Source organism: Corythoichthys intestinalis, chromosome 11 (genome assembly GCF_030265065.1).
Source record: "Corythoichthys intestinalis isolate RoL2023-P3 chromosome 11, ASM3026506v1, whole genome shotgun sequence".
NCBI classification, from domain to species: domain Eukaryota; kingdom Metazoa; phylum Chordata; class Actinopteri; order Syngnathiformes; family Syngnathidae; genus Corythoichthys; species Corythoichthys intestinalis.
This window is the reverse complement of record NC_080405.1, coordinates 26,966,509-26,988,377: the sequence shown is the minus strand read 5'-3', so window position 1 is coordinate 26,988,377 and position 21,869 is coordinate 26,966,509. Positions and strand designations below refer to the sequence as shown.

Below are 21,869 nucleotides of genomic sequence, written 5' to 3'. Positions count from 1 at the left end.
AGTAGGTGGCAGTGGCGCTCTCATTTTCAGAGTGCGCGCAGTATTTTTGAACTAAGGAAGAGCACTCAGCACACACAGACAACAGATAATGAAGAGCAGTCACAGTGTGCTACCGCCGTTTTCGAAAGCCGTTTTCCGACCGGACTTGTCATTGTCATTATCCGATCGTGACGGGCGCATCGATTGTGACGGTTGCTACTGCGCACGCCCAGATCGACGCCATTTTCTCCCGAGCGATGATGGGAGATATAGACATATGTGATAGAATCAATGATCGAAATACTTTTCAAATGTATTTTTTTTAATCGGTAGAGCATTTGAGGTACACCCTGATCCAAGCAATGCATGTGTACACAAAAAGAAAACCTTAAGACTTTATTTAATCATGAATAAATCTTAGGCAGACCTCGATTGGTTCTGCGCATGCGCAAAGTGCACCACCCCCACTTGAGCCACGATGCCTCAAGAGTGATTTATGTGGTAGATTCTGACATATAAAAAATTATTAATCAACCTAAAGACAAATCGAAGAATATTGAATTTTTATGTCTGAATCTCTTGCGTTTATAAGCGTAAAGCCTTTGAAGGAAGTGACGTAGTGCAGTCACGTGAGAGACGGTCGCGATCGGGTAGCTATCTGCGCATGCGCGTTAAAGTTCTTCGTTTGTTTTTATTAATCGCGAATTTTAGTGCATACTGCCATCTACTGTAAAAAAATGTACATCATCTACAGTTTGCCTCCACCCTTATCTGTGCATCAATATAGTAATAATAATTCTTTAAAAGAATTGAAAAAGTGCTTTCCTTACATACTTAAATGTCTTCCCCTCCCCTCACCCCAGTAACCCCTTCAGAGACCATTCACGCTGGTTAAATTTAAAAGAAAAACTTTAAACTTTACGGACTTTGTTATAACATACGTTTCTCAATGGTATTACAAATAGAAATTGTTATTGTAATAATGTACGAAGGCTTCAGAGTCCTAGATTTGTATGGTGAGTATAGTTTAGTCCTTACCAGTAACAATTAAGAAGAGCCTCAATTTTGACTTTTTTATATTTAGTATATATACAAAATTTTGTTAAAGCCCATGTTATGATTTAATTCTGCAGCTAAATCCAACAATAAAAGGTTTTTGTTTTGTATATATTTTGGTATATTCGTAGTTTCATGTAATTTGCTGTGATTATAAAAAAAACATTATCACTGTCAAATTTATTGTTGTAATATTTTAACCATTTTATAAGGATTCAAGGATTTTTATTGTCTCATCAGTTCACATTTACATGTTAATGGTGAGAAATTAGAACTCAGGTCCTGTTTTAAAAGCCAATATAAATGCAGAGTGAGTATAAAAGAGCAAAATTGTAAGGTGCATACAAAAATAACAAGCAAGAAAGACAAAAACGCTGGATAGAAGTATAAAAATATGTAACTACTAAAACAATTTAGCAGTTGGCTGACTTGGGCTTGTTAGGGGCTAAGATGTGTGTGAGGTATATAGACATGATCATAGAAGTCCAGTAATATTGGGGGTCTACGGAGCATGGCAAGAGTTCAACAGTCTGACAGCTTTAGGGAAGAACAACAGAAAATTTATGATAACACTGAAAACTATGTGGCAGTCATTCTATAGTCCAAAATACATAATACAAACCTACAAATGCATAAATATAATTAGAAATATTCTTGAGGATAAACAGTAGAGAAGGTGAATAAACAAATAAAAGCTGTAAGGTGACATTTATTGCTGTATTAAATTTGGGAAAAAAATAAAGTTTCATAGGAAAGCATCCAATGATTATGCCATAGATTGAAGAAAACAAAATGCCTTAAGCTGAAACAGTTTTAATGTGCATGTGTAGAACAAACTCAAACAAAAACATTAAAGTTTAATGCATTGGACAGCAGGAACAACTGCAGTATCCTGTAGGTGTTTCCTCCTCGCAGTAAAACGCCGTTACTTTACCCCTTTTCTCCTCTCCAACAAATCCTATAAAAGAACATAAAAACACTGAGAAATACCGTTTCCAAGCACTGTGGCTTTTCCAACATGTCTATGCTATGTTGAGATATTAAGTGTCTCTAATGACACCAAGATAAGCTTACACAGTGCAACTCACCTCGTGGGGATTGTTTGAACTGCTCCCCATACCCATGGCAGATCTCAGTGGTGTACATGTTGTAATACTCTCTCCTGAATTATGCACAGAACCTGCTCCATGTCCAGTCACCTGTGGGATTAAAAAAAAAAAAATAAAATACATATATAGCTTGGAGACAAATGTGACAACAGCACAAAAAAAGTACATGTCATTGCATTTTACTGAACTACTTACTGTTAAGCCATTTAAAATGTGCCCGTCTTCTGAAGGAGTCTGGAGAACCAAGGTCTCTGATTCTGGAGCACACAAGAGCCAATGTGCATATAGCACGGTCACCTTCCCGAAGGACAACTTTTTCATGCATGTTGGCAGTCAATACTTCTGGCAACTGTAAAATATAGGTGAGCCGACAATGAAAAATTATCAAATTTATTAAAAAACAAACGTTTAAAATGTAATTGGCTTCTCATGACAATTACTAAACTCCCTGTGCAATACTGCCTCATTGGGCCCTGCCTCTGATTATAATTACTAGTATAGCAGTTATGTCCTCAATTTAGATCAAAGGAAATTATGTCCAGGATTAGGCAGCTGTCAGTGTCATCCTCAACCTTTCAAAGAAAACATAATTTACATATGACATGCAGGTGAACGTTATTACCAGGTAAGCCATCAATTGCAGTGATGACCATTCCCCTTATCAACATTGATTGATTATCTTTATCTAGTTTTCTTTTACCTGTCTGATTGAAGTTTAGTAAGACATAGAGGGGGTTGCCTTTGGAACCCTGAAGACAGGCTGTAGAGTTCCCTGAAGAAGAGGGGACGCTTTCTCTGTCCAGAAGGCAAATCTGTGCCCATGCCTTTAAAAAGAAATGCAAATAAATCCATGCCCAATACCTCCCAATGTTCTTTGACATAAGTGTCACAAAATGAAAAACAGACAACCAAAAAGGCTTTAAAAATGTGACAATATTTGATAATTTTTCAGAAAGAAAAAAAATATATATATATATATTTACAATATTTCTACAATTCTGAAAAGCAGGATGGTCTAATATTGTAATGTCTGTTGAGAAGTGAAAACAATCCATTTGTGCTTCAATATAAATCATTACTTTAGATGAAATAAATTTCATGTAACGCTTCTGATTTAACTTCGTTGCTCAATTAAGGCATTTACCCATTCATTGATGTCCTGAATCATTGTTGGCCAATAGAAGCTAGAAATGGCTTTGTTGTGGGTGCCCTCGACACCGCTCTAGTTCCCAGTACCAGAGTTATTTTGACACTCCATGAGGATAGTCTGCTTCCCCTTTGACTTGATGACCAGGCGCGTATATTTTATTGGGGGGTCTTTTATCTGTTGGACGAAAATTTAAAAAAGCAAAGATGATTCTTAAAATTCCGTAGATTAAAATGACCACCACCTGACAGAGATCAATAATAATAAATAAATAAATAAATAAAACTCAGCTCTGGACCTTCTCCCACCTGACATTCACAAGTTTCACTTATTTTTATTTTAACATCTCATATCTTTCTCATTTTCTACTTAAAAAACAAAAATAGAAAAAGTGCCTCTTTTTTTCAATTATTTAAATATCTTTATAAATAGCTTATGGAGCTGGGTTTTTTAAATGGCATAAAAAATAGTCACTTGGCCTATAAAGGATTAAAAAAAACGTAGAGGCTCATTTATTCATGACCCTCTTTTCATACTTATAACACAAATTGCCAGTATAACATCAGTTTTACTTACCTTTAACAATGAAATCACGCACCATTCGTCGAATCTTACGGCGCCCCACTTGAGTAGTTGGAAGCGTTCCGTCGACCAGGTACCTTAGGCTTAGATGCTAGGTATCCACATTCATCTTTTCGGATCAGTCGAAGCGTTCCGTCGACCAGGTACCTTAGATGCTAGGTATCCACATTCATCTTTTCGGATCAGTCGAAGTATCTATTAAGACATATTCAAGCATTTCATTCCACTCGAAGATAGCGGCGTACACACACGCAGAAAAAGCCCTCAATGTCCGAGCCTAACGCATAAATCTACATCTCCCGTCATCCCTCGGGAGAAAATGGCGTTGATCTGCGCGTGCGCAGTAGCAAACCGTCACAATCGATGCCCCCGTCACGATCGGGTAATGACAGAACTCACTCACGCAGCGACCCACTGTCTTGTCCGGTTCTCACGTCGCCGCCCGAGAAGTGCCATTTTCGGCTTGGGATCGTCACGACGACCGCCCTCACCTACGGTTCTACCTCGGCCGCCGTGAATGCGCTTTTTTCGTGCCGTTTGCCTTTTAGCGTTGACTTTTAATACAGTGGGTGATGATGAAAGACTACTGTTTACTGTGTCTAAAAATAATTATAGCAGACAGCCAGAAGCCAAATCAATTAAGACGCCACTTAAAGACATTAGACCCCAATCTCATTGTTAAGCCGCTTGGTTTTTTTCAGTGAAAACGTGCCGAATATTGCCAACAATCGTCCTGCTTTATCAGTGTTACATCAGTAAACCAGTGAGCATTGTTAGCATGCTCATTGCAAAATAACTCCACACCATTGCAAAGGAGGTAAATACTGTGAGCAGCAAAAATAAAAACTGTCCTGTCCAAGGACACTTTTTTTTTCTTCTTTTATTCAGTTTTGTTTTTTCGGTCAAATTTTTGGGCATATTGTCCTCATGAGTGAATGTTTCTAATCAATTTTAATTTGTTATTATTTACTGATTTTATTACATTTTATTTTTCTGTATCAAATGGTCAAAAATGTACCTTGAGTGTATTTTTTAGTTTGGATGTGAATTTAAAAAAAAAAAATTCAGGCAAATTGATGCACATCAAGTCTTCTCTGTTACAAACAAAACAATGTTAATTAAGTTATACTTTATTATAAGTTGATCTATGTTACTTTTTTTCTTTATTAGAAAAAAAGGACAATGTTAGGCAGATGCGTATTTATAACAGTAATTTTATAGACAAATGATACTATTTACAGTGGCGGCAGAGAGTTTGGGGGGGCGCGAAACATTTACGTCTTCTTTGGGGGGGCGTGACAGAAAATAATTGAGAAGCACTGCTCTAGAGGGCTCCTCTGCAGCGAATTTCAGGTGAGTGGTTTTCTCCTCTAAAATACTCTTAATTCGGAAAATTCTTGACTTATATCAAACTGTTTGGTTTATAGCAACCGTTATTAAAGTGGCTATGAGTCAGGCTGGTTGTTAAGTATACTGTATAATTATTTTTAAGTATCCAGTTAATTTATTGTACACTTTGTACAATGACTATGGTGCTGTTTATTGAATGGCACTGACACACAAAAAACTTATTGTACATACAACAAATTTGTTTTTAATTTGAAATTCACAATGTCAATACATGTAAATACAGTAAAAACAATCATATAAAAAACAACAAATGTTGATTAACACACACTTCAATAGTTTTATTATTCAATTTGAAAACAATCAAATGCCATTTATTTCACATTACTTATACCCAAAAATATATTAAGATATTTTACCCTTGTACTGTGATTTCCTTTCTTGATGTTCCTGAGAATTGTTATCATTCATTGCTTATTTTTTCTGTTAGATTGTGTTTGTTAGTATCCTGAATCAAGCTTAGTCATAAACAAAATAATGGTCACAAAAACATTATCTCCTGGAATGGAATGTGCTTTTTCATTCAACTTGTTTAGTAGTGCAAATGAATAAAATTTTAAAGTAAAACATGTGCATGTGTTAAATCCACAAAATAAACACTCCTTCATTGGCATTTAAAGGGGACATATTGCAAAGAATGTGCAGTATTTTTTGATAAGTTGTACGCAAATACAGTACTGTATTTTGCTGTTTGGAGTGCCTGGCTATACATTAGGTCTAAAATTAAGCATGGAAATAAATATTTTGAGAGTTACCAATTTTTTCTAAAATTTGTAAGGTGGACAATATCGCAAGTTTACTCAGTAACTTGCGATAACCCACCAAGAGATTTCCCACCCACGTCAGCGTAGTTTTCTTCTTCTTCTCAAATCACTACGTATCATCATATGATTCCAGTCCATTGTTGGATGCATTGTTTGGCACTCTGGTGCATCTACCACACTAATTAGCAGATATACAGTACTTCAGCAGCATGGTGACAATCCCCAGTTCAGTATTTTGCTATCTGGCAGCTTACATGAATGTTGAAATTTCATCCAGGATGTTAAAAGTGGATGTCATAGTCTACTACATTTCATTATACTTTGGTCATTTGACAAAAGCATGTCACAGACATAAGATTAAGATATAGTTTATATTGTGTAAAAAAGGCACGTCTTTCATTAATAACTACATTAATGCCCACATTATGAGGTATGAAGTGAAAAATTTCTTTGGAGTGAAATGGCACTTTCCATTATTTGGCGTGTCTTCCATTCCCTGCTTTTTAACCACACCGTTTCTTCCATTACATCTTGATGCTGGTGTATAGCTCATCTACCTGGGATTTAAAGTATTGTCTCAGTTCATTCCTTTTGGCTTTCAGTGTTGGTGTGAGCAGCCCATTGTCGATTGAAAATAACTCAGTGTGGACATATATGGCCTTCACCTGAAAGACAAAAACAAACATTTTGAGGATAATGACCATATCAATCAAATGCAAACATCGACTTTTATGATCATTTACAATACGTTTTGTACCTGTTCAAAGGACTTGAGGCCTGCTTCCTTTCCGAGTCGTACCATGTCCTCCAATATGGCTGCCTTAACATCCTGCACGGAAAGAATGCAATGTCTCAAGAACACAATACAAACCCTAGCAAAAAGTATGGAATCACCAGTCTCGGATGAGCACTCACTCTGACATTTTATCATGTAGAACAAACTCAGATAAAAACTTTGAAAAAATAATGAATTATTTTAAAAAATGCAACTCTTTAGCATTCTGAAACACAAAGAAATTAATAGAAAACATTGTGGTGGTCAGTAAATGTTACTTTTATAGAGCAAAAGCAGGGAACTATACATGGAATCACTCCATTCTGAGGAAAAAAATGAAATCATGAGAAACAAACAAGAAATAACAATCAAAACACATATCTAGTATTTAGTAGAACCACATCTGGCTTTTATGACAGCTTGTAGTCTCTGAGGCATGGACTTGACGAATATTCTTTATCAATTTGGTGCCAACTCTCTTTGATTGCAGTTGCTAGATCATCCTTGCAGATCTGAGCCTTGCTGTGGACCATTTTTTTTCAATTTCCACCACAGGTTGTCAATAGGGTTGAGATCTGGGCTATTTGCAGGCCATGACATTGACTGGATAAGTCTTTTTCCAAGGAATGCTTTAACAGTTTTAGCTCTGTGACATGATGCATTGTCATTTTGGAAAATGACAAACATATTTTCAATTGAAGCAATAAAAAAAGCTGTCTAAAATTTAAATGAAAAATTGTGCATTTATTGAAGATTTAACCACAGCCATCTCCCCAGTGCCTTTGCCTGACATGCAGCCCCATATCATCAAGGACTGAGCGAATTTTGATGTTTTCTTCAGGCAGTCATCTTTGTAAATCTCACTGGAACAGCACCAAACCAAAGTTCCAGCATCATCACCTTGTCCAATGCAGATTCTTGACTCTTGACACCTTGTCCAATGCAGATTCTTGACTCTTGACAATTCATTATTTTTTCCAAGCTTTTTATCTGAGTTTGTTCTTTATGATAAAATGTCTGAGTGAGTGGTTGTCGGGGCTGGTGATTCCATACTTTTTGCTAGGGGTTGTATGTTGACCAAGCTATCATGCTAAGGTAGTATTTCATCATAGTATAGTTGGAAGGTATTATTGTTACCACTCTACTGCAAAGTTCGTTGTAGCTGCCCTCCACTCCCATGGTCCTCTTTGTCCAACCGCACAGGAAGTCCTGGTCTGGAACCACCACTGCTACCAGAAAAGCCTATGGAGAACACAAATGCATTTTTGCCGGTTGAGGTGCTTAAATGGTTTTATAGTGATTATATAACACATGATTGAGTGAATTTTGTTACTATAACACCATTCAATTATATTGTATATACATCTTCAAAAAAGGAAAAAAGCACCAACCTGTAGACTGTCTCCATGCACAAAAACCTGTGCCACTGCATCACTCCGCACATAGATATTCTCTATCTTCTCAGGGGCTATGTATTCTCCCTGTGCCAGTTTGAAGATATGCTTCTTCCTATCCACAATCTTTAGAGTGCCATTCTGCAAACAAACGTGAATGATTTAAGGGTACACATTACATTACTTCTCCAAACTGCAAGCAGAGTATTTCCCCATCCTTACAGGAAGCCATTTGCCAATGTCTCCAGTGTGAACCCATCCATCCGCATCAATAGTTTCTGCAGTCTTCTCCGGATCTTTCAGGTAACCGTGGAACACGTTGGGACCTTTCACACACACCTAAAACACACACACAAACTTTTTTGAATGAAGAGGGATTCCCCGATACGATCAAGTGATCAGAAATCGGGCCCTATTACATTTTTTCAGAGGATAGATTTCGGTTGAAAAAGATGTCTTTAAAACCTAATTTCTTTTTTTAATTTCGAGGGCTACAAAGCAACAAAATATTCCAGATGTACAAGAAAATCGCTAAAAGAAACAAAAATTTACAGAATATGTTTTTTAACATCGCAACATAGGCTGAAACAGCGGGAGCAGAAGTAAACACCGTCGGAGGATGAACGTCTGGTAGCTGCCACGCAAAGTTAATAGTAAGACTGCATCTTGCAAGAGTAATAATTTCTTTAGTATGGAAATATTTCCAACTTGGATGTACTTTTTTCCTGAATACATTGTAGGATCAGGTAATCTTTAATGATGAATGAAAAACTAGTTTTGACTTGTCACCTCTCCTTCGCCGTTTACTGCCAGGTAGTTCATTTCAGCCACATCAACCAACTTGATAGAGTTACAAGGCAGGGGAGCACCAACATGACCTAAAACGATGACATGGATCTTAATTTTACTAAACCTTAGCAAAAGCTCACTTTTCTGCCAGAATATAAGATTATTTTATCGTTAAATAAGTATGAGTTTCATACCTGCACTCCAGTCGCCTGGCATGGTCATGGTGCAGCCAGCTGTACACTCTGTCTGTCCATAGCCTTCATAGAACTGAGATTGAACAAAACTAGGGTACCGTCATCTTAATTTTGTATTGCGCTTAAAGATTGAATGCCAAAAGTTTGCAGTGCAAGAGAATCTTATGAGAAATCTAGTTGTTACCTGGCATCCTAAAGCAGCTCGGAGGAAAGTTAGAACAGTAGGTGAAATGGGAGCAGCCCCAGTTATCATGAGACGTACGTGACCTCCAAGACTAGCCTATATAGGGTACAACACTTTGTTACATACTAATCAACAATGCTAGCTGCATCCCTTAACACTCATAGTCTAATAATCAGTTCCTCAATGATTCAACTCAACTAACCTGAACCTTTCTGAAGATAAATCTATCCCATATGCTATCTCTCCTCACAATGCCTTTTAACATCTCTGCCTCCTTCCGTCTGAATGCAAACTCCAGCAGCCACCGCTTCACAGAAGAATTGGCCTGCCCAAAGATCTGTAAAAGTACAGTGGTTTATATTTTAAGGCATAGGTTAAAAAAATAAATAGAAAGAAAAGGTAAGCTCACTTACCTTATCATACATTCTGTTAAGAAGTCGAGGGACCACTGGAAACACAGTAGGTTTTAGTGTACAGAGGTCATCCATCAGAAGACGAATATCTCCCTGGAAATATCCAATCTTGGCTCCTTGAACCATCATCACTCCCTATGCATGTAAGATCCAGAATGAAAATTGATGACAAATAAAATGTTGAAATAGTGTTTCAAGATATTACATACATCTGCAATGAAAATTAAAATAGCCTTTTTTGGTCACTGTACAAAACAAAACAAAAAACAGGCATTCATGTCTCTGCTCCATTTTGTTTATTTAAACTTATGTACGGTCACTGTCAATGGCAGCCAACGAGTTAAGAATTATAGCAGTGGCTTTTATTAAGGTTGTTTGAATAGGAAAATAAAACATAAAAACACCTGCACAACTCTCTCAAACATGTGAGCCAAAGGAAGAAATGAAATATGGACATCCCTGGGACCCAATGGACAGTTGGCCTAAAACACACAAAGTGCATTTCGAATCACTCAAAAATACACACTAAACCACACACAGACAGCATGACCAATTGACCATGCTAAATTAAATTCTTAAGGAATATACTGATATTTTTCTTGTCGCTTATTGTTCCTTGATGTTTTCACTTGTTTTACCCCCTGTCAATACCACCATTTTTACAGCTGTAAAACGACAAATGAGAAATCTCTCTGAACAATGATCACCTGTGTTAGTTTAACAAAGGCTGAGCAGTTGGAAACAATATTCCGATGTGACAACATCGCTCCCTTAGGGCTTCCTGGAAGCACACATACAGTACATTCATTAGCTGCACATGAGTAGGTAAGTGGGGATGCGTGTGAATTGACAGTAGGCACATCACCTGTTGTTCCACTCGTAAAGCAGATGACGGCCATATCTTCAGGTGTGGGAGGCTGTAGACATTTGGGGGGGGGGGGGGGGGGTGATTCTTTATATCCACACATCCTAGTAATTAATGGCAAGTAAAAATGTGTTAACAGGCTAACAGCCACCTACCATGGGTTGGTGATAGTTAGCCTTTCCAATGGCCTGCCCAACAAGAAGATTGCCATCAGTCAAAGTAAAAACAAACAGAAATAGTTAGACATTAGGCCTAAACATAAAGGACCAAGCAAAGTAAGAAATTCTAAGAGACACACGTCTAAGAAGTTAATATTTGAAAAGCACAAGCTAAGAGTGAAGAGAAGCATTTTGCTGACCTCCATCTCGTGTAGGCTGAGGATGTCAATTCCTGCCTGCTTGCCTCTTTCCACCAGCCCATCGCTGGGTCTTTCTATTACAACAACGGTTTTCACAGTGTGTTCCTTGTCCTGTACACAGTCAAGTACCAGGCTGACTTTTTCTGCCACATCACATACAATGGTTGAGATGGAGGCTAGAGAGAGAAAAAAAATTAAATTGCGAGCACAACCTGCAGTCTATAGCATGTAGCGTAATTTTCTGACTTTTAGGCGCACCTGACTACAAGCCTCAACCCACCAAATTTGACACGAAAATGGCATTTGTTCATAGATAATCCGCACTGGACTATAAACTGCAGCTGTCCTCACTGTACTATAGGATATTTACACCAAAATATATTCACCAGTAAAACTTTATTTGACAGTGGCATCATAAGACCAAATGAACCACCATGAAGCTTTGAACCAAATTGCTGCAGAGCTTCATTGCTTCAAGAAGCTTCATTTGGCCATCACTGCTCCCTTGTGGGGGACAGTCAACCCCTGCTGCCACCTGATGTGAACACTATTGTCATCCAACATGCCTCCTACCATGCATTCCAGCGCAACAGATGTAAATAACAATCAAAATTCATGTTCTGTGCTAATTATTTCTTCAGTTACTCTCCCAGTTGTTTCATTAATCGCTAGCTCTGGAATTCTGTAACACTTTATTTGACAGTGGCGCCATAAAACTCATAGGACCATCAAAATTATGATATGACACTGCCATGAGAATAAATGAATGCTTATGACAGATGTCATTTTGTGTCATCCGGCAAATTATCTCACTTTTGAATAGATGTAAAAGATCCTAGCTGGACAAAAATGGAGTTTGTGACATTATTTGCCGGATGATACTAAATGACATCTGTCATAAGCATTCATTACTGCTCATGATAGTCTCATTTCACAATGGCGTACCGCAAGCAACACGTCACTTCCGCTCATTAATATTCATGACATTAGCTACTGTTGCTAAGTAGGGACAAGGCGCCGTTTGTCCCTAATAGGAAATGAATGGAAATCGTGTACGAAGGAGATGTTTACAGAGCTAAACCTACCAATTCTCTCCGAAAATGATGTGCCTGGTGCCAAATTGACTGGCAAAGATGTGGAAGAACATAAAAATGTTCAGTTAAAGAGATGGCTTTAGTGTCGAAGGCTGAAAAAGACGAAAAAAACGAGCCGACCTAAGCATAGCTTTAGCTTTTTTTATCGACGCGACTGACAATGACATTCTCCTGTTTCAACAAGCTATCCTTTACCATCAGCCCTGTCTTTCTTATATATCGTCTGGTTGTCCTACGTCTCTTACCGTTCTTGGGGGTAATTTAGTTAGCTTTGTGTAGCGATCGCAAATGCTACTCAGTGACAGCCAACGAACACTTTTAATTTTTTCATTGATAACACATCTTAATCCTATAATTTATTTACACTTCCCCCTTACTAAAGTTGTTTTATATATATATATATATATATATATATATATATATAAATATATATAAATATATATATATGTGTGTGTGTGTATATATATGTGTATATATGTGTATATATACACATATATATATACAGTGCTGCTCAAAAGTTTGTGAACCCCCTCAACATTTTGGAATTTTCTATTATTTCAACCTGATTTCCTAATCAATCAATTCAGTAGTTTTTTTTTGTTTTTTTAACAGTTGTGTTGTCGAGACTAAATTAAAAAGAGTTTTCATCAACTGATGTAGGTGCAAAATTGAACTGTTTGGTCACAACCAAAACCGCCATGTCTGGCGAAAAGTCAACACTGCATACCACCAAAAGAACCTTCTCCCAACAGTGAAGCATGGAGGTGGGAATGTCAAGATCTGGGCTTGCTTTTCATCCTCAGGACCTGGACAACTCCACATAGTCCAGGGAATCATGAATTCTGAGGAATATTGTCAAATCCTAGAACATAACCTGACGCCATCTGTTTTGAAGTTAAAGCTTGGCAGAAGGTGGATCATGCAACATGATAATGATCCAAAGCATTCCAGCAATACAACCAAGGAATGGCTGAAAAAGAAGAAGATTCGTGTTCTGGACTGGCCCAGTCAAAGTCCTGACCTAAATCCCATTGAAATGCTGTGGCGGGACCTGAAGCGAGCAGTTCATGCCAGACGCCCATCAAACCTCTCTCAACTGACTGCGTTCTGCAAGGAAGAATGGGCAAAAATCCCCCAAAGTAGATGTGAGAGGCTGATTAGTCACTACAGAAACCGTTTGGTTGAGGTAATCTCTGCAAAAGGAGGCGCAATATCCTATTAACTGAAGGGGTTCACATACTTTTGCACACATGATATCTGAGTTTTTCTTAAATCAACCACTTTTGTTAAATAAAGAATGACAATATAACTATTTCTTTTGTTTCAGTCCATTATTTGGAATGTCAGTATTGTGGATTTGGGTATAACTTAACATTTAATAAGGTTATTTTAGTTTTTTTTACAAAAAATCTGACCATCGCTGTGGGGTTCACAAACTTTCGAGCAGCACTGTATATACAGTGCCTTGCAAAAGTATTTGGCCCCCTTGAATCTTGCAACCTTTCGCCACATTTCAGGCTTCAAACATAAAGATGTGAAATTTAATTTTTTTGTCAAGAATCAACAACAAGTGGGACACAATCGTGAAGTGGAACAACATTTATTGGATAATTTAAACTTTTTTAACAAATAAAAAACTGAAAAGTGGGGCGTGCAATATTATTCGGCCCCTTTACTTTCAGTGCAGCAAACTCACTCCAGAAGTTCAGTGAGGATCTCTGAATGATCCAATGTTGTCCTAAATGACCGATGATAATAAATAGAATCCACATGTGTGTAATCAAGTCTCCGTATAAATGCACCTGCTCTGTGATAGTCTCAGGGTTCTGTTTAAAGTGCAGAGAGCATTATGAAAACCAAGGAACACACCAGGCAGGTCCGAGATACTGTTGTGGAGAAGTTTAAAGCCGGATTTGGATACAAAAAGATTTCCCAAGCTTTAAACATCTCAAGGAGCACTGTGCAAGCCATCATATTGAAATGGAAGGAGCATCAGACCACTGCAAATCTACCAAGACCCGGCCGTCCTTCCAAACTTTCTTCTCAAACAAGGAGAAAACTGATCAGAGATGCAGCCAAGAGGCCCATGATCACTCTGGATGAACTGCAGAGATCTACAGCTGAGGTGGGAGAGTCTGTCCATAGGACAACAATCAGTCGTACACTGCAAAAATCTGGCCTTTATGGAAGAGTGGCAAGAAGAAAGCCATTTCTCAAAGATATCCATAAAAAGACTCGTTTAAAGTTTGCCACAAGCCACCTGGGAGACACACCAAACATGTGGAAGAAGGTGCTCTGGTCAGATGAAACCAAAATTGAACTTTTTGGAGGAAGCCATGTTTGCGACACCAATATGATGTGCACCGGGTCCAGGCTGTGACAACATTACAAAGACTGTTCTGTCCCAGCAAAAGCCGGGGCCCTATGGAGTACAGTCTGTATGCTCAACAATCCCAGTGGTGATAAACAACAAAAAAAGGGCTAGACTGGTGAGAAATAAAAAACGTTCAATCAACTCTGCCAACCTGTTAAGCATAGTATGTCATTCCCAAAACTCACCAGTGAATCCAGTCTGGCATCTCCAATTGGCTCTGCTAAATATTAGATCTTTAGCTGGCAAATCTTTCTTAATTAATGATTTTATCAGCAAACATAACCTTGACATGTTGTTCCTAACAGAAACTTGGTTAGATCAAGATAAGAGTTCGACAGTTCTGATTGAGGCAACCCCCACAAACTTCAATTTCTTTAGTGCACCAAGAACCCATAAGAAAGGAGGTGGGGTTGCCAGTCTGATCAGGGACAGTTTTCAATGCACGAATATTTCATGTGGTCAGTTTGATTCCTTTGAGTATATTGTCATTCAGCTAAAAAGCCCTTGCAGAGCTGCCTTGGTAACAATTTACAGACCACAGAAGTATAACACAATGTTTTTTGATGAGTTTACGAAAATACTGTCTTCCGTCTGCATGGACTTTGATTGTGTTGTTTTAGTGGGTGACTTTAACATTCATGTTGATAATCCTGAAGAAGGATGTGCTAGAGAGCTTTTAAATATTTTGGATACATTTGGTTTATCTCAGCATGTCACAGTTCCAACACATAACAGAGGGCACATACTGGACTTAATAATATCCAAAGGTCTTAACATCTCTGAGGTCACAGTGAATGATGTTGCTCTGTCTGATCACTACTGCATTATGTTTAAAATGACCACCCCTGTCCATCCTCTGAAAAGGGAAACAGAGGTGATTAGGAAGCGTTACATAAGTGATAACACATGTGCGTTATTCACACAGGCCTATGCCTCATCATTAACCCCTACAATAGCTCCAGTGGAAGAACTTGTAAATAATTTCAGTTCCAGTGTGATGACTGTAATGGACACTATTGCCCCGATTAAGACAAAAACTTTGTCAAGAAAGAAGAGGTCACCCTGGAGAAATGCCATACTAGCTATAAAACAAAAGCAAGTTTGTAGACGAGCAGAACGCAGATGGCGAAAATACAAACTCCTAGTTTTTTATGATATCTACAAAGAGAGTCTTCGCAAATACAATCAGGAACTGAAAAATGCTAGACAATCATATTTTTCAGAGATCCTTGGTAGAAACACCAACAATACTCGCACACTATTTTCTGTTGTTGACAAACTGACAAACCCACAAGCATCAATACCTCGGGAATTGGCATCTGAGGTGTCCTGTAATAATTTCGCAGCATTCTTTACACACAAAGTACTAAAGATTAGACAGACTGTGTGCAACTCCGGATTAACAAATGTTACACTAAATGCCTCCCAAAATGTCCCCCACGTCAATCTTAGACAGTTTAGCCTCTTGGACTATGCCACTTTAACAGAAATTGTGTCGAAATTAAAGCCCACAACATGCTGCCTTGACATCCTTCCTTCAAACTTTTTCAAAACTGTTTTTCATTGCATAGCCCCAGACATACCTCAGATTATAAATACTTCCCTCCAAACAGGAGAGTTTCCTCAGACTTTAAAAACTGCAGTAATAAAACCTCTCCTAAAAAAACCTAATCTGGATGCCTCAACCATTAGTAATTACAGGCCAATGTCAAATCTGACATTCCTGGGGAAAATTATCGAAAGGGTTGTGTTTGAACAGATCCAGACTTTTATGATCCAAAACAATCTTTTTAACTCATTTCAGTCTTGATTTCGGCCACAACACAGCACCGAGACCGTGCTTATCAAAGTCCTAAATGATATTCGTCGGAATACCGATGCAGGCAAATCATCTGTTCTGCTACTATTGGATCTCAGCGCCGCATTTGACACGGTTGATCACAACATACTACTCAGCAGATTGGAACAGTGGGTAGGGCTTACTGACACTATTCTTCAGTGGTTCACATCCTATTTACATGATAGGGATTTCTTTGTGTCAATTGGAAACTATCAGTCAGAACGAACCAAATTCACGTGTGGAGTCCCTCAAGGGTCAATTCTTGGACCACTCTTATTTAACATCTATATGCTTCCGTTAGCTCAGATAATGGAACAGTATGACATCTCCTATCACGCCTATGCAGATGACACACAACTGTACATTTCTGTGTCCCCACATGATTATAGTCCCTTAGTCTCCCTGAGTAAATGCATTCATCAAATCAATGAATGGATGTGCCAGAATTTTCTCCAGTTAAATGTGGAGAAGACAGAGGTGATCATTTTTGGGCCAAAAAAGGAAAGGTCAAAGATAAGCAGCCAACTTAGCACAATGTCACTTACAGCTACAAATCAAGTCAGAAACCTTGGCGTAATTATTGACTCAGACCTAAAATTTGATAGCCATCTAAAGTCCGTCACTAAATCCGCTTATTACCACCTAAAAAATATAACCAGAATTAAGGGGCTTCTGACTCAACAAGACATGGAAAAACTTATGCATGCATTCATTTTCAGCAGATTGGACTACTGCAACGGTATATTTACAGGTCTTGATAAAAAATCAGTCAGGAAAATGCAGCTAGTACAGAATGCTGCAGCCAGAGTCCTCACAAATACAGGGAAGCTGGACCACATTACACCGGTTTTGAAGTCCCTACACTGGCTTCCAGTGAGTCAAAGGATAGACTATAAAATACTACTGCTCGTCTACAAAACACTTAATGGCTTTGGACCAAAATACATGCTTGACTTGTTAGATTCCTATGAGACATCTAGACCCCTAAGGTCGTCTGGAACGGGTCTTCTGCATGTTCCAAGAACAAGAACCAAGCAGGGTGAGGCAGCATTTAGTTATTATGCTCCTCACCTCTGGAACAAGTTACCCGAACGTCTGAAGTATGCTCAAACTGTTAGCTCCTTTAAATCAGGGCTAAAAACGCTTTTGTTTAGCACTGCATATCCATAACTGTCTATATATTTCAATCTACCTGCCTTCTATTCCTCTTGTGCTTATCTCTATTGCTGATTTCAATGATTATTAGTAGTAGTAGTTTTAGCTTTATTTTTAATTTTGTTTTATTTTTATTTATTTATTTTTAATCTGTGATTAAATGCAATCTTTTGTCTTGGTTTTTACGTTGTGTTGATTTAAATGTGATTTTTATGGTCTTCATGTGATGTAAAGCACTTTGAATTGCCTTGTGTTGAATTGTGCTATATAAATAAATTTGCCTTGCCTTGCCTTTTTGGCCACAATGCAAAACGATATGTTTGGCGTAAAAGCAACACAGCTCATCACCCTGAACACACCATCCCCACTGTCAAACATGGTGGTGACAGCATCATGGTTTGGGCCTGCTTTTCTTCAGCAGGGACAGGGAAGATGGCTAAAATTGACGGGAAGATGGATGCAGCCAAATACAGGAACATTCTGGAAGAAAACCTGTTGGTATCTGCACAAGACCTGAGACTGGGATGGAGATTTATCTTCCAACAGGACAATGATCCAAAACATAAAGCCAAATCTACAATGGAATGGTTCAAAAATAAACGTATCCAGGTGTTAGAATGGCCAAGTCAAAGTCCAGACCTGAATCCAATCGAGAATCTGTGGAAAGAGCTGAAGACTGCTGTTCACAAACACTCTCCATCCAACCTCACTGAGCTCGAGCTGTTTTGCAAGGAAGAATGGGCAAGAATGTCAGTCTCTCGATGTGCGAAACTGATAGAAACATACCCCAAACGACTTGCAGCTGTAATTGGAGCAAAAGGTGGCGCTACAAAGTATTAACGCAAGGGGGCCAAATAATATTGCACGCCCCACTTTTCAGTTTTTTATTTGTTAAAAAAGTTTAAATTATCCAATAAATTTTGTTCCACTTCATGATTGTGTCCCACTTGTTGTTGATTCTTGACAAAAAAATTAAAATTTTATATCTTTATGTTTGAAGCCTGAAATGTGGCGAAAGGTTGCAAGGTTCAAGGGGGCCGGATACTTTTGCAAGGCACTGTGTATATATATATATATATATATATATATATATATACATATATATATATATATATATATATAACAGAAACGGTAACAGTGGCAGTCAGATACCATTGTAATTCTTTTCAGGTCATTCATTGCCAGACAGAAGCAGTACGGCACAATGTTACGCAAAAAAAATACCGTAAGTTAAAAATATAAAAATGGCTTACCTCTTTGTCCTCTGAAAGACCATGCCAACCCAACATAATGTTTACTGCATATGAAACGTGAATGGATTCGCCGAGCTGGTGTTAAAGTCCGCGCAAGTTGATTCGGTCTCCACATTTTTTCCTCCCGAGTTTTTGGTTTCCGGAAACGTATGAAGAAAACATCCTTCATGTGTCGTAATGTCTAGAGTCGTTTCTACATGTTCCAAAAAAGCAATGCGTTATCGGCATGTTCGTTTTTGAAAGATTACCGGAGAAAAGTAGCACTAATTACTAGAGCTGGGAATCTTTGGGCACCTAACGATTCGATTACGATTACGATTCAGAGGCTCCGATTCGATTATAAAACGATTATTGATGCACCCCCCGCCCCCTTTTTTTTTTTTTTATTATTATTATTTTTTTAAGTTTTGTTCAAAAATACTCTCAGGCTAAACCAAACTACTATTTCAGTATCAAGTTAACATATAGCAGTAAACAAATACACAAAAATAACAGTAAATAAAAAACTCCAGTCCCCATTCTGTATCAGAAGCTTTAAACTACATTCAATTAATTTAATGTTGTGAATCAACCGTTAAAGTTGTTAAAATTGCTCCCGTTATTCCATAATTTCCCTTTTGTCTACTTTTGACATGTGAAAGTTTTAAAACTATTTTAAAGATAGATTCAAGTCAATATTTTACCGATTTAGGAGTATTTTAGATAAAAAGTTAATTAGGTTTGCTTGGAAGGTTCGCTACAACAGCATTGCAGGGAAGTGTACTGCTTTAAAGAGCATATGACACGAGAAAAAGTCTAAAATGTCATTATTATGTGAATTAGAATCATATTTTGAGACGATTCGACTATATACAACAATTTAGCAAAGCACAGATGACGAGAAATTAGTCTTTTAATCTGCTGGTTAGCCACGCCTACCATTATAGGGCTTTAGCGTCCCCAACAGTTGGATGACGTCAGCGGTAGACTTGGCTCATCGATTTTACTATTCAGCCCATTGAGGGGAAATTATTCAGAACGAGGAAAACGCGACGAAGAAAGCCGCAAAATGTCATTGTTTCAGTCTCTCTACTCCAATATTTTTACAGGATATTCTTTTTACCCAAGTATTTTTCCCCAATAGCTATATAAATCGCTTGAGAAGGACCAGTCAGCCCGTTGAGGGGGAACTATTCACAACGAGGAAAACGCGACGAAGAGAGCGGTAAAATGTCATTGTTTTTGTCTCTTTACTTCAATATTTTTACAGGATACTCTTTTTATCCAAGTATTTTCCCCAATTGCTAAATAAATGGCATGGTCATGACAAATAACAGTCTTGTGCTGAATGGAATATGAAATAATAAAAATGCATTTATTCAGGACGACATGGCAAAATTACTCCATAATGGTCAAAACTGTCGACTTCACCTTTACTGTCGCACCTCCCGAACGATATTTTATGACACCTAAATCGGACATATGTCATTTCCCTTCCCCGGCTTCGGAGAATGTAAACAAACCAGAAAGCGTGACAGCTAGCCGACATGCTAACCCGAACCGAGTGATGTTTCAAAGTCTTCAAAGCGGAAAATCACACATAGCTATCCTGGATTATTTGACATGACGACCCGGTTGTCGAATGTCTTAGCGGATCGGCAAACCGCCCGGCGGAGAGCAATTTACAGTTCGTTCCCCGGAGGAGGGTGGCTGGAGCTAACGCAGCTAACGTGCTGCTGCTAATGCATTAGGAGAGCTTTTTACATGCCTATCAATGATCAAACGCAAGTAGTCCTTCATTTAAAGGAAGTTTGTAGTGTTTACTTTGTAATCGCTGTATTCGTATTTGACATAATACAAAACAAGATGTTTATTCACTTCATCGTAAGTCCAATGGTCCCACAGTAAATATCCACGGTGGATGGGAACCTTTTGAAACTCCAAAAAGGCGCATACGCCTCTCCCTCATACAGAATGATTTTTCCGCAGCCGTTTGGCTGGCGTGATGCGAAAAATAAACGTATTAACCCGCAAAATCAGCTGAATCCTTCGTCTTCATACACAACAGTACACTGTAGCGTGAAGAGGACGTCTTCTACCGTACACGTCACAGCGCCCTCCTCCTTAATGCAAGACCGAAGCCGGAAGTCACTCATTTTCCTGGCGCGGGATTCAAAAAACTAAATAAATATAGCGATCGCTTCCACACACATCCAAGCGGTCCATATACTTCAGGAGCATAAAATACCGCGTGTATTATGAAATAAACATGCTTTTTTGTGTCACAGGCACTTTAAGATGGCGGCCGTTTACTAACGCCCGCATCTAGCTTTTTGCAGATGTGCTGCTACCGCTACCGAGTCTATATTGCATCTAGTCCTATATAAATGATATTTACTGTAACATTATGTAGCTTAGCTGTACTTGTAGCAGCTTTTCAGCAGCAGTCAGGTATGTTGTTGTGTTTTTTTATCTCGTGGCATAAGTTGAGCTAGAGCCCTGAGTTGAGCGTTGGCATTACCCGAGGGGCCGGTTAATGAGAAGCATGATGTTTAGCTACTCCCGCTCCGTTCTGTCCCGAAGACCGCGCGGCGCGCTGAGTGTGTTGTACTTCCGCTTTACTTGGCATATTTAAATAATCGGAATTTGGATGTTTGTGAATCGTTCTCGAATCTTCCACGGCCGAATCGCGAATAATCTAAGAATCGGAAATTTGGCACACCTCTACTAATTACGTTGGGTCTATGCGAGGGCGGGTCTATAATGTCCCACTTCGGCTTTACTTCCGCTTTACGATGCGACGTCACGGTCTAAAAATAGCCTGCGTGCGGTACGCCATTATGACGGTCTTATGACCAGAGGTGGGAATCTTTTGGCACCTAACGATTCGATTACGATTACGATTCAGAGGCTCCGATTCGAATATAAATCGATTATTGATATTACCACTCCCCCCCCCACTTTTAATGTTTTGTACATTAGTTTCAAAATTGTTCAAAAATGCTCTCAGGCTAAACTAAACTACTCTTTCAGTATCATGTTAACACTTTAAAACAGTAAATAAAATACTCAGTTTTAAACTACATTCAATTAATTTAATGATGTAAATCAAGCGTTAAGGTTGTTAAAATTCTCCCGTTATTCCATAATTTCCCTTC

The 21,869-nt window shown here is 38.4% G+C and overlaps 1 protein-coding gene across 2 annotated transcripts in view; it reads right to left on the bottom strand.

The window, feature by feature from the left end:
- Window positions 1-5,474: 5,474 nt before the first annotated feature.
- The window catches only part of LOC130924067 (long-chain-fatty-acid--CoA ligase 1-like), a 28,715-nt gene continuing 12,320 nt past the window's right edge, over window positions 5,475-21,869 (bottom strand). For both annotated transcript variants that reach the window (XM_057850402.1, XM_057850403.1), the window contains exons 7-21: window positions 11,017-11,192; window positions 10,814-10,846; window positions 10,659-10,710; window positions 10,501-10,574; window positions 10,198-10,275; window positions 9,794-9,928; window positions 9,583-9,717; window positions 9,381-9,476; window positions 9,197-9,269; window positions 9,003-9,091; window positions 8,436-8,552; window positions 8,211-8,354; window positions 7,957-8,061; window positions 6,802-6,873; window positions 5,475-6,709 (exon numbers count right to left, since the gene is read on the bottom strand). In XM_057850402.1, coding sequence (XP_057706385.1) covers window positions 6,569-6,709; window positions 6,802-6,873; window positions 7,957-8,061; window positions 8,211-8,354; window positions 8,436-8,552; window positions 9,003-9,091; window positions 9,197-9,269; window positions 9,381-9,476; window positions 9,583-9,717; window positions 9,794-9,928; window positions 10,198-10,275; window positions 10,501-10,574; window positions 10,659-10,710; window positions 10,814-10,846; window positions 11,017-11,192 — 1,520 coding nt within the window. In that variant the 3' untranslated portion in view covers window positions 5,475-6,568. The remainder of the gene's footprint in view (window positions 6,710-6,801; window positions 6,874-7,956; window positions 8,062-8,210; window positions 8,355-8,435; window positions 8,553-9,002; window positions 9,092-9,196; window positions 9,270-9,380; window positions 9,477-9,582; window positions 9,718-9,793; window positions 9,929-10,197; window positions 10,276-10,500; window positions 10,575-10,658; window positions 10,711-10,813; window positions 10,847-11,016; window positions 11,193-21,869) is intronic.